Genomic DNA, 12792 nt, shown 5'->3' with positions numbered 1-12792 from the left:
GGTGGACCTTGCTCAATGACCCAGAGAAGCAATTAGCACTAGCCATAGACAGCTGTACATAAGTGCCTACCTCCAAAATCGTACAGAACGATAGATAGTTGTACATACAGTAGTGTTGTAAAAAATGTCTTTCCTAAATAATTGGATATACAACCATTTTGTGCATAATGATTACAATTGAGCTATTAAATGCCTACCCCAAAGGAAACACTTTCATTTTATGCCTAACAAATGCACTTTTATTGTTGTTTTATGTGCATAAGCCACATTTTATACATGTAATATAACATTTGCGCACATCAATCATGTTTTATATATGCCATGCATATTTTTATGCACACTTTTTTGGGTTAGCACACTTTAATTCCTAATGTTTTTGCATACCATTAGCTTCCTGCATCAGGAGTTAATTCAATTTTTACCACTGTTCCGCCACAGGCCCTTCGCAGGCTGTAGCGCTGTAAGAACACACACATTCCTCTTCACCCCCATCTTAATGCTCTCCTGATGAATGCTCTAACCCTGCGTGTGATCCCATGGGCTTCACATGAAATCTAGCACTGTGTTCATATGCATGTCTCACAAATGTTCAGTATGCATGCACTCCTGTTTTCTCCTCCCCTAATATGAGTTTCACTATTGAGGGCACACTCACATTTCTATACATGTTTTAGCACTATGAGCGCATACCCTCTGTATTTTAACTTTCTTTTGTATGGTTTTATCTGTGTTATATGTTTGCTCTTTATGATTATTATTTTTATTGATGTACTACACCAAGATCTATGTTGAATTGGCAGATTATAAATGTTGATTGATAAGTGAATAAATATCCTAGACTTTCTGTTCTTTTTTTTATTCAGGTTCTTTTCCATATGACATCAGTTTCATTGCTTCCAGGATACAGGTAATTTTGATTCCTGAATAAGTGACCTATGGTTCCTATTAACCAAATAAGAGTTAAGAAAGACAGAATTTGTCAAGGCCATGCTGACTGATCTGGGGGGATACCCATGAGGCAGGGGAATGCAGGAGTCAGGAGCAAGCAGGTTAGGTATGCAGTCTTCCCCTGTCTGACCACTTCCCCTGGTGACCAGCAGAACTTCTCTGGCAGGTCTTTGGAGGGTGGTACATTGGCTCAGAAACAGGGTACTCACTGGAACAGAAAGTGCACCGGCAAGACAGGAAGGACAGGAAGACAAAAGGCAAGCAATGGGCAAGGATGGCAGAAACCAGGACAGATAGGAATGAGGTAGAAGGCAAGGACTAGACAGACAAGTTAGGACACCAGGAAATCTAGACAGGACAAAATCAAGGCAGGGAAGACACAGACAGGATCAAGGTAAATCACACAGGCAGGCACAAGGTAAAACAAGGGCAAAACTGGAACATAGAGACAGGATAAGCCACTGGAAGGCCTGGACAGGGCAAGAACAGAATAAGGAGTACACGTAGACAGGATAGACCACAGGAAGGCCTGGTCAAGACAAGAACAGGATAAGGAATGTATGCAGAGAGGATAGGCCTAGACAAGAGACAGGAGGGCCACTGGGAGACCCACAGGGAACAAGAAAGAAAGAAATAAAACAGGAACAAGATAGGACAAGACAATAACAACATTAGGAGTAAGGCAAGCGACAAGAACAAAGATTAGGCCATCAGGAGCCTAAACAAGCCAAAGAGAGGACAGACAGGCTAGAAAGGCAACCGGGAGGCCACAACAGAGCAGAACAAGGCACAGTACAAGGACAAGGTTACACAGGTAATAGAACAAGGAGAAAGGGCCAAAGGCAGAGGAGACTTTGTGCTGAGTTCAGGAAATATCCTGCGAAGGAGGTTCATGTAGGGCTGCCCTTGCTGCATCATGCAGCCTTCACAGCGACGGCTAGCGTGGATCTAAGTATGGCACAGTGAGGACCTTTGGTGGTGGGGGCACTGTTTAGAAGCCAGATTTGTTATAGAATTACAACAGTGCTTTTTAACAGGATCCAAAATTATTTTGGTTTTTATTTTTGATGTTTAAAGTATCTTGTTTTATAAAATGTGTGCATTTATTGGTTATACACCACTTTGGATTGTCTCTTTGATCGAGAAAGCAGAATATAAGAATGTTTAAATAAATAAATAACAGAAACCAGAATAATATATCATCCATGCAGCTGTTCCTACCACTCACTCATAAATCCCCTGTGCTTGTACCATGCTTTCTTGAATTCAGATACTATTCTTCATCCATCACTTCTGCTCAGAGACTATTCTATGTATCCACCTCCATTTTGGTAAAAAAAGATACTTCCTGAGATTACACCTCATTCTACCTCCTTTTACCATCACCTGTGTATAGATACTGCTAAACTATTTAAATGCCTGATTCGTATCTTAAAGATGCCTCACCTTTTCTCTAGGGTATACATATTTAGATCTTAAATCTGTCCCCATATGCTTTACAACAAAGACTACTGACCATTTTAGTAGCCACACTCTGGACTGACTCCATTCTGTTTATATCCTTTTTTTTTTTTTTCCTTTTGAAGGTGCAGTCTCCAGAACTGTACACAGTATTCCAAATGAGGTCTCAACAGGGATTTGTACACCTCCCTTTTTCTGCCGTCTTTTCCTCTCCTTATACACTCAAACATCTTTCGGTCTTTTGCCATCATCTTATCTACTTGTTTAGCCACCTTGAGCTCATCAGATATGATCACCCCCAGATCCCTCTCTTGTTTTGTGCATAGAAGAATTTCACCCCCTAGACTGTAACACACTCTTGGGTTTATACCATCCAAATGCAAGACTGCATTTTTTTAGCATTAATTCTTAGCTGCCAGAATCTAGAACATTCCTCAAGCTTCGCTAGATCTCTCCTCAGATTTCTACACCTTTCTGGCTGTTTACCCTGTTGCAGATTTTGGTATCTTCTGCAAAAAGACATACCTTTCCAGACAGACCTTCCACAATATCACTTACAAACATATTGAAAATAAAAGCTCCAAGGACTGATCCATGTAGCAGATCACTAGTAACAAAAATTAGTAACAAAGGGTAGGAGCATGCAGTGAAGTTACTATGTAGTATATTTAAAACTAATAGAAAATGTTTTTACTCAATGCATAATTAAGCTCTAGAATTTGTTGCCAAAGGACGTGGTGAAAGCTGTTAGTATAGCTGGGTTTAAAAAAAGGTTTGGGCAAGTTCCTGGAGGAAACATTCATGCACCATTATTAAGGGGGACTTGGGAAAATCCACTGCTTATCCTGGAATAAGCAGCATGGAATCTATAAACCTTTTGGAATCCAGTTAGGTACATGTGATCTGGACTGGCCACTGTTGGGAACAGGATACTGGGCTTGATGGACCTTTGGTCTGGCCTAGTTTGGCAAATTTTAAGTTTTTATGTACTTTTCTTGGAACGAATTCCATTTATCACTATTCTTTGTAAACCTCCAACTCAACCAGTTTTTAACCCAGTCAGTCACTTTAGAGCATACATTGAGGGTGTTCAAATTGTTTATAAGTTTCCTATGTGGAACCAAGTCAGAGGCCTTACTGAAATCCAAATATACTACATCAGGGCGAGGTGGTCTCCCCTGATCCAACTCTGGTCACCCAGACAAAGAAATTGATCAGATTTGTCTGACAAGACGTACCTCTTTTGGATGCAGAAACTTCACTATACTCTGTTTTAGCAGAGATTCCAGAGACAGTAAATGTGGCTTCTCCTAGGACAAGCAGGATAGTAGTCCTCACACTTGGGTGACATCAGATGGAGCCTGGCACGGAAACTTATGTCAAAGTTTCTAGAAACTTTGACTGGCATACTGAGCATGCCCAGCATGCCACTATCCACGCGCCCTCGCAGGGTCCCCCTTTAGTTTCTTCTTTTCCACAGAGCCATTGTCTCACAGGTGTGGAGCTCAGCTTCTTTGCAGTGTTTTCTTTTTCAAAACCTTGGTCGGTTCTGACTTTGCCTGCACTGGGGTCCCCGTTCTCCCTGCTGGTAGTTAGTAAGTGGCGCGATAAGCTTTATTTCCCTTCTTTGCGGTCGATTCCCGGTGTGTCTCGCTCTTGGTGTCTGCTGGGCACCGACCGCTCGATGGGTGCGTTTTGCTATGGTGTCATCGGGTTTTTGCCGGTGCACCCAGTGTCTGCGGACCATGACCGCATCGCATGATGTATGGAGGTGGTGTTTTTGCGACCAGATGATCCCCAAAGGCCATCACGCCTGGTTGGACAAGATAGAAAAACTCTTCAGTTCCAAAAAATCTGAACCTTCGACTCCAGTGTTGGGGACATTGACTCCAAGAGGCCATGGAGAACTGATGGACACCAAGCCCTCGCTATTTACTCCCCCTCCAGGGCACTCTCTGGAAAGAGGGGCGGGAGATCGGCCATCATGGTGTCTTCATGCTCCAAGATGTCGGAATCATCTCCATCCTCCTCGGCACCGGGAAAGACTGGGCCGAGCACCAGGAGAAGTCACAAAAGCATCATTACTGGTCATCGTCTTCAAATGGTCCTGGGCTCATGATGCCCCTGAAGCAACCCTGTGGAGAGGAGGCATTGACCTCCATCAAACTCGGGAGTCCCTGGCGTTCACCACCAGTGTCGGGCACCGATCTCCCTCAGGGCTCTGAGGGAGATCTGGTGATGCCTCCCCCTCCTCCATCTGTTCTAGCCTCGGTGGACGTCTAGGAGGAGTTGGATCATAAGTTGCATTTGAAGGTGATCTGCGACCTTCAGGGCATTGAGCCGCCAGCCCTGCCAATGCTTCCACCTGTGTTGGAGCCTTCACCCTTAAAGCTGGCACCACTGCCGGAGCAACCTGATGTCCTTGTTGGCATCCTCCCCACGCAGCTGCTGCTGGTACCTAGAGCTCCATCGATGCCTTCGTGGCTACCATTGCCTCCTCAATCCAGGGCAATTCCTATTGTGGGTTTCTCTGAGAGAGAGAGCACGGTGCACCCCACGGCACCACCGAGGCCCTTGGTTGCATGACCAGCATTCCCCAGTCCTGTTCTAGGTCCTTCAGGGGCCTCTGTGCCTGCGATGCCCTCAGTGCCCAAACCAAAGAGCCTGGGCAGGGGCCCTCGAATTGTGTCTCTGGGTGATCTTAGTAAAGAAGATGCCTCGTATGATCCAGGGGGGATGATACCTCCAAGTTCTTGTCTGATGAGTCAGAGGATCTTCCCTTAGAGCCGTCTCCAGAGGAGCAGCACCGGGCCCTTCCTGAGGACTTTATTTTGGGGGGGATTTGTCTGGCCATGATAGAAACCATTCCATTCCAGCTTCTAATGGAAGAGGATGCTAGGCATAAGATACTGGTGGTTCTCCAATTCGTTGATGTCCCTAATGAAGTGGTTACAGTTCCTGTTAATAATATCTTCAAGGAGCTACTCCTTAGAATTTGGGAACACCCCATCTCCAGTAAACAGGAAGGCGGATACAGTCTATCTGGTGCAGCAGGCTTTGGGGTTTGAGAGGCGTCAACTCCTACATCAGTCTGTTGTGGTAGAGTCTGCGCTCAAGAAGTTCAAGCGTTCCTGTACCCCTGCCTAAGCCCCTCCAGGCCGAGAGCATAGAGCACTGGATGCACTGGGCAGGAAGGTATTCCAGGGTGCCATGGTGATTGCCCGTAATGCTTCCTACCAGTTGTATATGACACAGTATTCTCGGAACGTCTGGAATCAAGTCCAGGAGTTATCCGAGCATCTGCCCCAGCAGCAACAAGATGCTTTTATGGCTCTTGTCCAGCAAGGCTTGGAATGTAGCAAACACAAGGTGTGCTCCACCTACAACGTATTTGAAACATCTGCTAGGGTAGCAGCGAAGAGTAATGGTGTCTGCAGAATGGCCTGGCTCTGAGCCTCGGATCTCCGGCCGGAGTTCCAGGAAAAGCTTGCAGACCTCCCATGCACTGGCGAGAACCTTTTCGGTGGCAAAGTCAGAGATGCTGTGGCTCAGTTGAAGGATCATCATGAGACCCTTCGGCATCTGTCAGCCAGTACACCAGACCCTCTTTCCTCTGCCAGGAAATCCTCACGACAGGGTTCGTGGAGGTCCTTTTACCGCCAGAGGAAATATCCTCCAGCTTCCATGCCCGTGCTCAATGGGTAAGTTCTAGGAGCTGCTCCAGACATAGCGGACACCCAGGCCTCAGCCGGCACCCCAGCCAAGACTTGCTACAAGGTTTTGACTGGCTGCAGTGGAGCATAAGCCAATGGACCATACTGGCTGCGGTTGTTTGTGGACTGCTGGCCCGGTGACGCCTCAGACCAGTGGATCCTCTCTGTCGTTCGTTGAGGGTATCAACTCTATTTTCTGGGTGTTCCCATGGACACTCCCTCTTGCCCCTCTTGGAATCAGTCCTCACTTCAGAAAATCCTCTTGACAGAGCTCTCTGCTCTCATAACAGCTGGAGCAGTCAAACCTATCCCATTGCAGCAGCAGGGGAGGGGGTTATTTCCTGATTCCATAGAGAACAGGTAGACTCCACCCTATTCTGGACCTGAAAGCTTTGAACCGGTTTCTGAAAAGAAAAAGTTCAAAATGGTCTCTCTTGGCACCCTGATTCCACTCCTGCAAGGAGGGGACTGGCTTTGCTCCCTCGATATCAAGGACGCATATGCCCATATTGAAATGTTCCGCAGCCACAGGAAGTATCTTCTGTTTGTCATGAGCGAGAGGTATTTCCAATACAGGGTGTTGCCGTTTGGCCTAGCCTCAGCCCCCCCTTTCTTCACCAAGTGCCTGGCAGCAGTAGGAGTGCACCTCCTACTGTCTAGGGGTGGAGGTGTGCCCCTACTTGGACGACTGGCTGGTTAATAGCGACTCCCAGACATGGGGGCGCTTTGGTCTCTGCACTTGACTGTTCAGGTGTTGGAGTTTCTCGGGTTTGTCATCAACTACTCGAAGTCCCATCTGACCCCGTCACTACAGTTGAGCTTTATCAGCACCCAGCTGGATACAGCTCAGGCCAGAGCCTATCTGCCCCGCAATCATGCACTCACACTGGCAATCTCTCGTGGGTCTGGTTCACTGGAGCTGGCAGGTTTCCACCTGCTTCATGCTCCACCTTCTGGGTCACATGGCAGCCACTGTCCATGTTACACCTTTGGCTCGCTTGCATATGTGCAGGATTCAATGGACCCTGCAGTCCCAGTGGCAGCAAGTCACCCAGGACCTTCATGTGGGCATCCGCGTTACTCTGGTGCTCCAGGCCTCCTTGTCTTGGTGGGAGAATCTGCCCAATTTGGAACAGGGGGTTCCTTTCCAGTCTCCCCCTTCCCAGATTGTACTCACCATGGATCCGTCAACCCTAGGGTGGGGCACTGATGTGGAGGGCTTCTGCACGCAGGGCCTGTGGTCTGCTCAGGAAGCTCAGTGCAGATCAAATTCCTTGAGCTTTGAGCGATTTATGATGTGCTTTGGGCATTCCGGGTTCACTTATCTAACAAAGTGGTCTTAATCCAGACCACAACCAGGTTGGCAATATGGTACATCAACAGACAGAGAGGTTCAAGATTGTTCCTCCTGTGTCAGGAAGCAGTTCAGATTTGGTCATGGGTTTGGTCTCAGGGCATGCTTCTCCGAGCCAAGAACCTTGCGGGAATGGAGAATGTGGTGGTGGATGGCCTCAGCTGGCCCTTCCGACCCCATGAGTGGTCCCTGAATCCGGCAGTAGCAGACTGGATCTTCTGCCTCGGGGGAACCCCAGATTTGGATCTCTTCGCCTTCCTTTGCAACAGCAAGGTGAAACAATTCTGCTCCCTGTACAGGGGGAAGAGCAAACCAGCCACAGACACCTTTGCCTGCCATTGGGGCAGGGGTCACCTATATGCGTATCCTCCACTTCCACTGGTGATGAAGACTTTCCTGAAGTTCCGCCAGGACAAGGGAACCATGATCCTCATAGCCCCTCACTGCCAAGGCAGATTTGGTTCCCGCTCCTGCGGGATCTTTCTATCAGAGACCCGATCAGTCTGGGGACCTCCCAGGACCTTGTCACACAGGATCAGGGCAGGCTGCCCCATCCCAACCTCAGGGTGTTGTCCCTATTGGCTTGGGTGTTGAGAGGCTAATCTTGCAGCCCCTTGACCTGTTGGAGAATGATTCTCAGGTCCTGGTAGCCTCCAGGAAGCCTTGGGCATGCTCAGCGTGCCAGTCAAATTTCTAGAAACCTTGACATAAGTTTTCCGTGCTGGGCTCCATCTGTTGATGTAACCCATGTGTGAGGACTAATATCCTGCTGTCCTAGGAGAACACTTGTTACAGGTAAGTAACTGTGTTTTCTCATTTCTTGATTCCAATATTTTCCTGTCTTATCCTGCTGTTCTTAAATTTCTATAGAAGAATTTTGATATTTATGTTGAAATATAACATTTTTCCCGCAGGGGGAGAGAGGGGAAGCAGGACAGAAAGGTGAAAAGGGTGAAGCAGGCAAAGAGTATTTTCATTCAGATGGATCTGGCCCCCCTGGTCCCCCAGGACCTCAGGTAAGTTCAAACATTTATTCCATTACAATAAGCTTAGCATATATGCTGACAGGAGAGAACCAATGTCACCTGACAAAGTGGACTCAAAAGTTCATACCTCAATAAACTGGTTAGTCTATAAGATGCCACCTGCTTCTTGTTATTTTTTTTAATTGATGTTTTTTTTTATGAAAACAATTAATATACAATTAAATACAACCTGAACTGATAAATCAGAGTTTACATAGACTAGAACATTTACAAATACATGCACCGAAAAATCCACTGCTTCACCCCAAACATCTTTCCATCTAAGACAGTAGCATCTTATAGTAGACTCTTTCAAAAAGCCACTTCGGTCCTTAGACAGTGTAAAAAAATTCAAACATCTCTTGAAAGAGTATTTGCTCCATCGTGCCTTAAATGTATTTTAGTGTGATTTAAGTTGAGATTTATTCTTGATTCTATGTGTGAGATATACTGTAAGGAACATAGTATTAATGATTATTTAGTTTACCTTAGGTAAGGTACTTGTTACTATAGTTTCTGTGAAACTAAAGGTTTCTGTATGTCAAGTGTATGGTTGATTACATGTACTTTATTTTATTATGTATGTTTTTACTGTACATTGCCTAGCCTATTTGTGTTAGGTGATTAATAAATTTAAATGAAATGAAATATGTTCACTGTATATCCAATATTTTCCACACCACAGAACCCTCAGCAACAAACCATACATGTCAAATGAATGAAGCTTCTCCCTTCCAGCCCTCCTCCTTCCCCCCATCAGCTCAAGACCCACCATTCTAACTCAACCCCCTCTTATGCTCATCCATTGCCTTAAACCCGAGAGTCCCAGGCAGCAAGCCATTACCATAATTTCTTAAACTTGCCCAATTGCTTTCTTTTAACTGCGGTTAGCTTGTTCAAATAGTGTACTTTATCCAACCCTTGAGTCACTCTCTGTAGGGTTGATACCATTGGCTTTCTTCACAGGAATGCTATTTCCGCCCTAGCTGCCATGATTACTTGGTGTGATAAAAATACATCAGTGTATTCCTGTTCCCCATGTGGTATATTTAGTAGAAAAAACAGTGGATCTTTTGGACTCCTCTCCCCCACTATCTAAGAGATTAGTTGGATGATCTCATCCCAGAATGCAGTGATCTTTGGAGATTCCCACCACACATGTATGAAGGTTCCTTTTAATTCACATTCCCTCCGACATAAATCCCCCACATTCGGGTATAAGGAGTGTAATCTGACCTGGGTGAAGTATCAGCAAAATAGCAATTTGTAGCAGTTTTCTACAATTGTAGCCCAAATGGAACTCCATTTTGTATGGATATAGCGAAGATCCCACAATCTACCCCCAATGTGCACTGTAGATCTTTTTCCCACCCAACAATATGTGTGGGGGTCTGTTTGAGATTCTCATTTGAGATCCCTCTAGTCGCCCATTTAGCTTTGTCACAAAATCCTTCAAAAAGGGATTTCTCCCCTGCCTAAGTTCCTCTGATGGACAAAGTGACTCACCTGAAGATAGAAATAGTAATCTGTGGGTGCAAGCCTGAAAGCATTCCTCACCTCCTCAAATCTCGGTAATCACTTACCATCCCAGATTTGTTCCAGCCTGCAACATCCCTTCTCTGTCCAGCATTTTGACACAGCTGGAAAACACCCCAGAAGAAATTCCCTATTTGAGAAGAGAGACGTTCTATGAAAATATTGCTTGTCCCCCACAAGGTGTGCCTTCCCCCATCCCAAATCTTTAATGTGAGAGCAAGGACCAGTGGCACAGCTTTCAGTACCACTCTCGCCTTCTCAGGAAGCCACACAAAAGTATCTGGAGATATACCCTGTAACACAGACTGCTCCAATCCCATCCATCATTTGTCCTCCTCTCCCCGATGCCAATCCAAAACCACTTTAACCTGTGAAGCCACATAATAGGCAAATACATCTCCCGTCTGCTCACCCTCAGAGGTCTTCTCTTCCAGATAAAGTGGAAAAGCTTCCGCTGCCATACCGCAAGGCAGGCTTCAGAAATAAACACAGGCAGCATTGAAATAAGTAACAAAACCTTGGAAGATTATTCATTTTTATGGCGGCAATTCTGCCCAACCAAGATAGATCTCCTCTTTCCCACCTCTGAAAATTCTCAACAATTTTTCTTCATGTGTTGTCATAATTCAGATTAAATAACAAATCCATTGTAGAAGCTATTTTCACCCCTATATTCTTCATAGCCGAGTTAATCACTTCTTAATAAAATTCACCTGTTCAGCGGGAACAGAGATATTAAAAAATTGATTTTTCTGCATTCATTTTATAGCCTGATACTCCACTAAAGCTAGCCAGCAATTCCATGAACAGGGTTAATGATACCTCTGAGTGTACTAAGGTAAACAGTACATCATCAGCGAACATAGCTTGTATTCCTGATCGCCCACTCTAAGTCAAATTATCTTTGAGCACCGTATTTTGGCCACTGAGGGCTCTAGATATAACGCAAAAAGCAAAGGGAATAGTGGGCATCCTTCTCTTGTGCCTCCCTCTATTGAGAAAGCCCTTGATTACCCCCAATTTAACTTTATAAAAGCGCTTGGATTGGCATAAAGTTTTCTAATCCATTTTGAGAAATTCCCTCCTAGTCCCAATTTTTCTAGCACTGAAAATAAATATTCCCAGTGAACCATATCGAACGCCTTTTTGGTGTCCACTGTTAGCAAAGCCAGGGGAATATTTTTATGCTGAGCCAACCAAATCAAGTTTACTGCTTTTCGAACATTGTCAGTCTCCAATCTTTGTGGCACAAAACCCATTTGGTCCTGATGGATCAACTCCGGGGCTATCCCTCCTAATTTTTTTGCTAAACTTTTTGTCAATATTTTTAGATCCAGATTAATAAGGGAGATGGGCCAGTAAGGTCCACATAAAATTGCATTTCTCCCTGGCTTTGCCAACACCATTATCCCATCTCTATTGGCATCCTCCACTATGGAACCTTCCATGACCAGCTCATTAAATGCCGCCGCCGCCAAAGGAGCAGCCACCTCTGAGCACAGATGCTCATCTGTTTCCAGAGACTTACCTATCTTCAGTTCCTTAGTCACCTAATCCACTTCAAAACCCAAAATCTCCTTGTTTAAACATTCCTGCTGAATGCTGCCTACTCTTGGTAGTTCAATCCCATCTAAGAACTTATCTATACTCTCTTGTTTAATAGCCTTTCATTTGGAGTATAACTCCTGATAAAACTGAGTGACTCAAGCTCTTATACTCTCATTATCCAGAACCATGACCCCAGACTTGTCTTTGATTTTCAAAATCCGGTTCTGTACCACCCTAACTTTGAGCTTTCTGGCTAATATCCTACTAGCTTTGTTACCCCCCTTCAAAAAACTCCTGTTAACCTTATCCAGTTGAAAGATAATTTCCCCCATATCCAAACTCTTCAATTCCTCCCATAATGCTTCCAACTGAGAACCGACCTGCAGATTGACTACCCTTTTATGACATAACTCCAATTTGCCCATCTTCTGTAATAGATCCTCTGCTTTTCCTTTTCCCTCTAGCAACCACCTTAAAGCAATTCCAAACAATTCCCCCTGAGACATCTCCAGTGGCATTTTCTTCAACATAATCCCGCATACCCTTTCTCTCAGTTGCTCACAAAATTCTGGATTATCTAATAGGCTCTCATTAAATCTCCAACATTCCCCCTTTTTTGCCCCCTAAACCCGACAGGCTCAGCCAAACTGCAGCATGATCTGACCATGTTATCGATTCTGTTTTTGCCTTCCTCACCTTATTCAGGCCTTGCGCGCATTTTCAAAGGGGCCCAGCCACGCGCATAACTCCCATTACGTGCAGAAGTGCCAGGCCAAAGAAAAAGGGTGGTCTGGGGGGGCAGGGCTGGAAGCGGCTGATACAGCGGCTATTTGCCGCTCTATTGGGGAAGGGAATCCTGGCACGCACAAGTTGCTACTGCTCTGTTGGAGCAGTAAGCAACAAAATAAGAAAAAAAAAAGGTAGAAGATAGGGTTTAGGGGGTGGAGAGGAGAAGGGGATGGGATGGGAGGTTAGAGTAGGGGGTACGCATGCATGTTATAAAATCAGCACACATGGACGCGCATGTTCTAAAATATACCCCCAAGGCTTTATCAATCAAAAAGTAGTCTATTCTAGAATAAATCTTATGGGCCTGGGAGAAGAAAGTGTAAATCTGTTCTGTAGGGTGCAATCAACGCCAAATGTCTACCAACCCCCGATCTGCCATAAGCACTTTTAACTCCTTCCTATTAGCCTTTAAAGACCC

General features: G+C 45.3%; 1 protein-coding gene across 1 annotated transcript in view; it reads left to right on the top strand.

Moving 5' to 3' along the window:
- COL18A1 (collagen type XVIII alpha 1 chain) overlaps positions 1-12792 on the top strand; it is a 352734-nt gene that overhangs the window by 267223 nt on the left and 72719 nt on the right. The window contains exons 30-31 of the mRNA XM_029606745.1: positions 864-907; positions 8391-8492. Coding sequence (XP_029462605.1) covers positions 864-907; positions 8391-8492 — 146 coding nt within the window. The remainder of the gene's footprint in view (positions 1-863; positions 908-8390; positions 8493-12792) is intronic.

This window comes from Rhinatrema bivittatum, chromosome 6 (genome assembly GCF_901001135.1).
Source record: "Rhinatrema bivittatum chromosome 6, aRhiBiv1.1, whole genome shotgun sequence".
In the NCBI taxonomy this organism is placed as follows: Eukaryota; Metazoa; Chordata; class Amphibia; order Gymnophiona; family Rhinatrematidae; genus Rhinatrema; species Rhinatrema bivittatum.
This window is presented reverse-complemented; position numbering and strand designations above follow the sequence as displayed.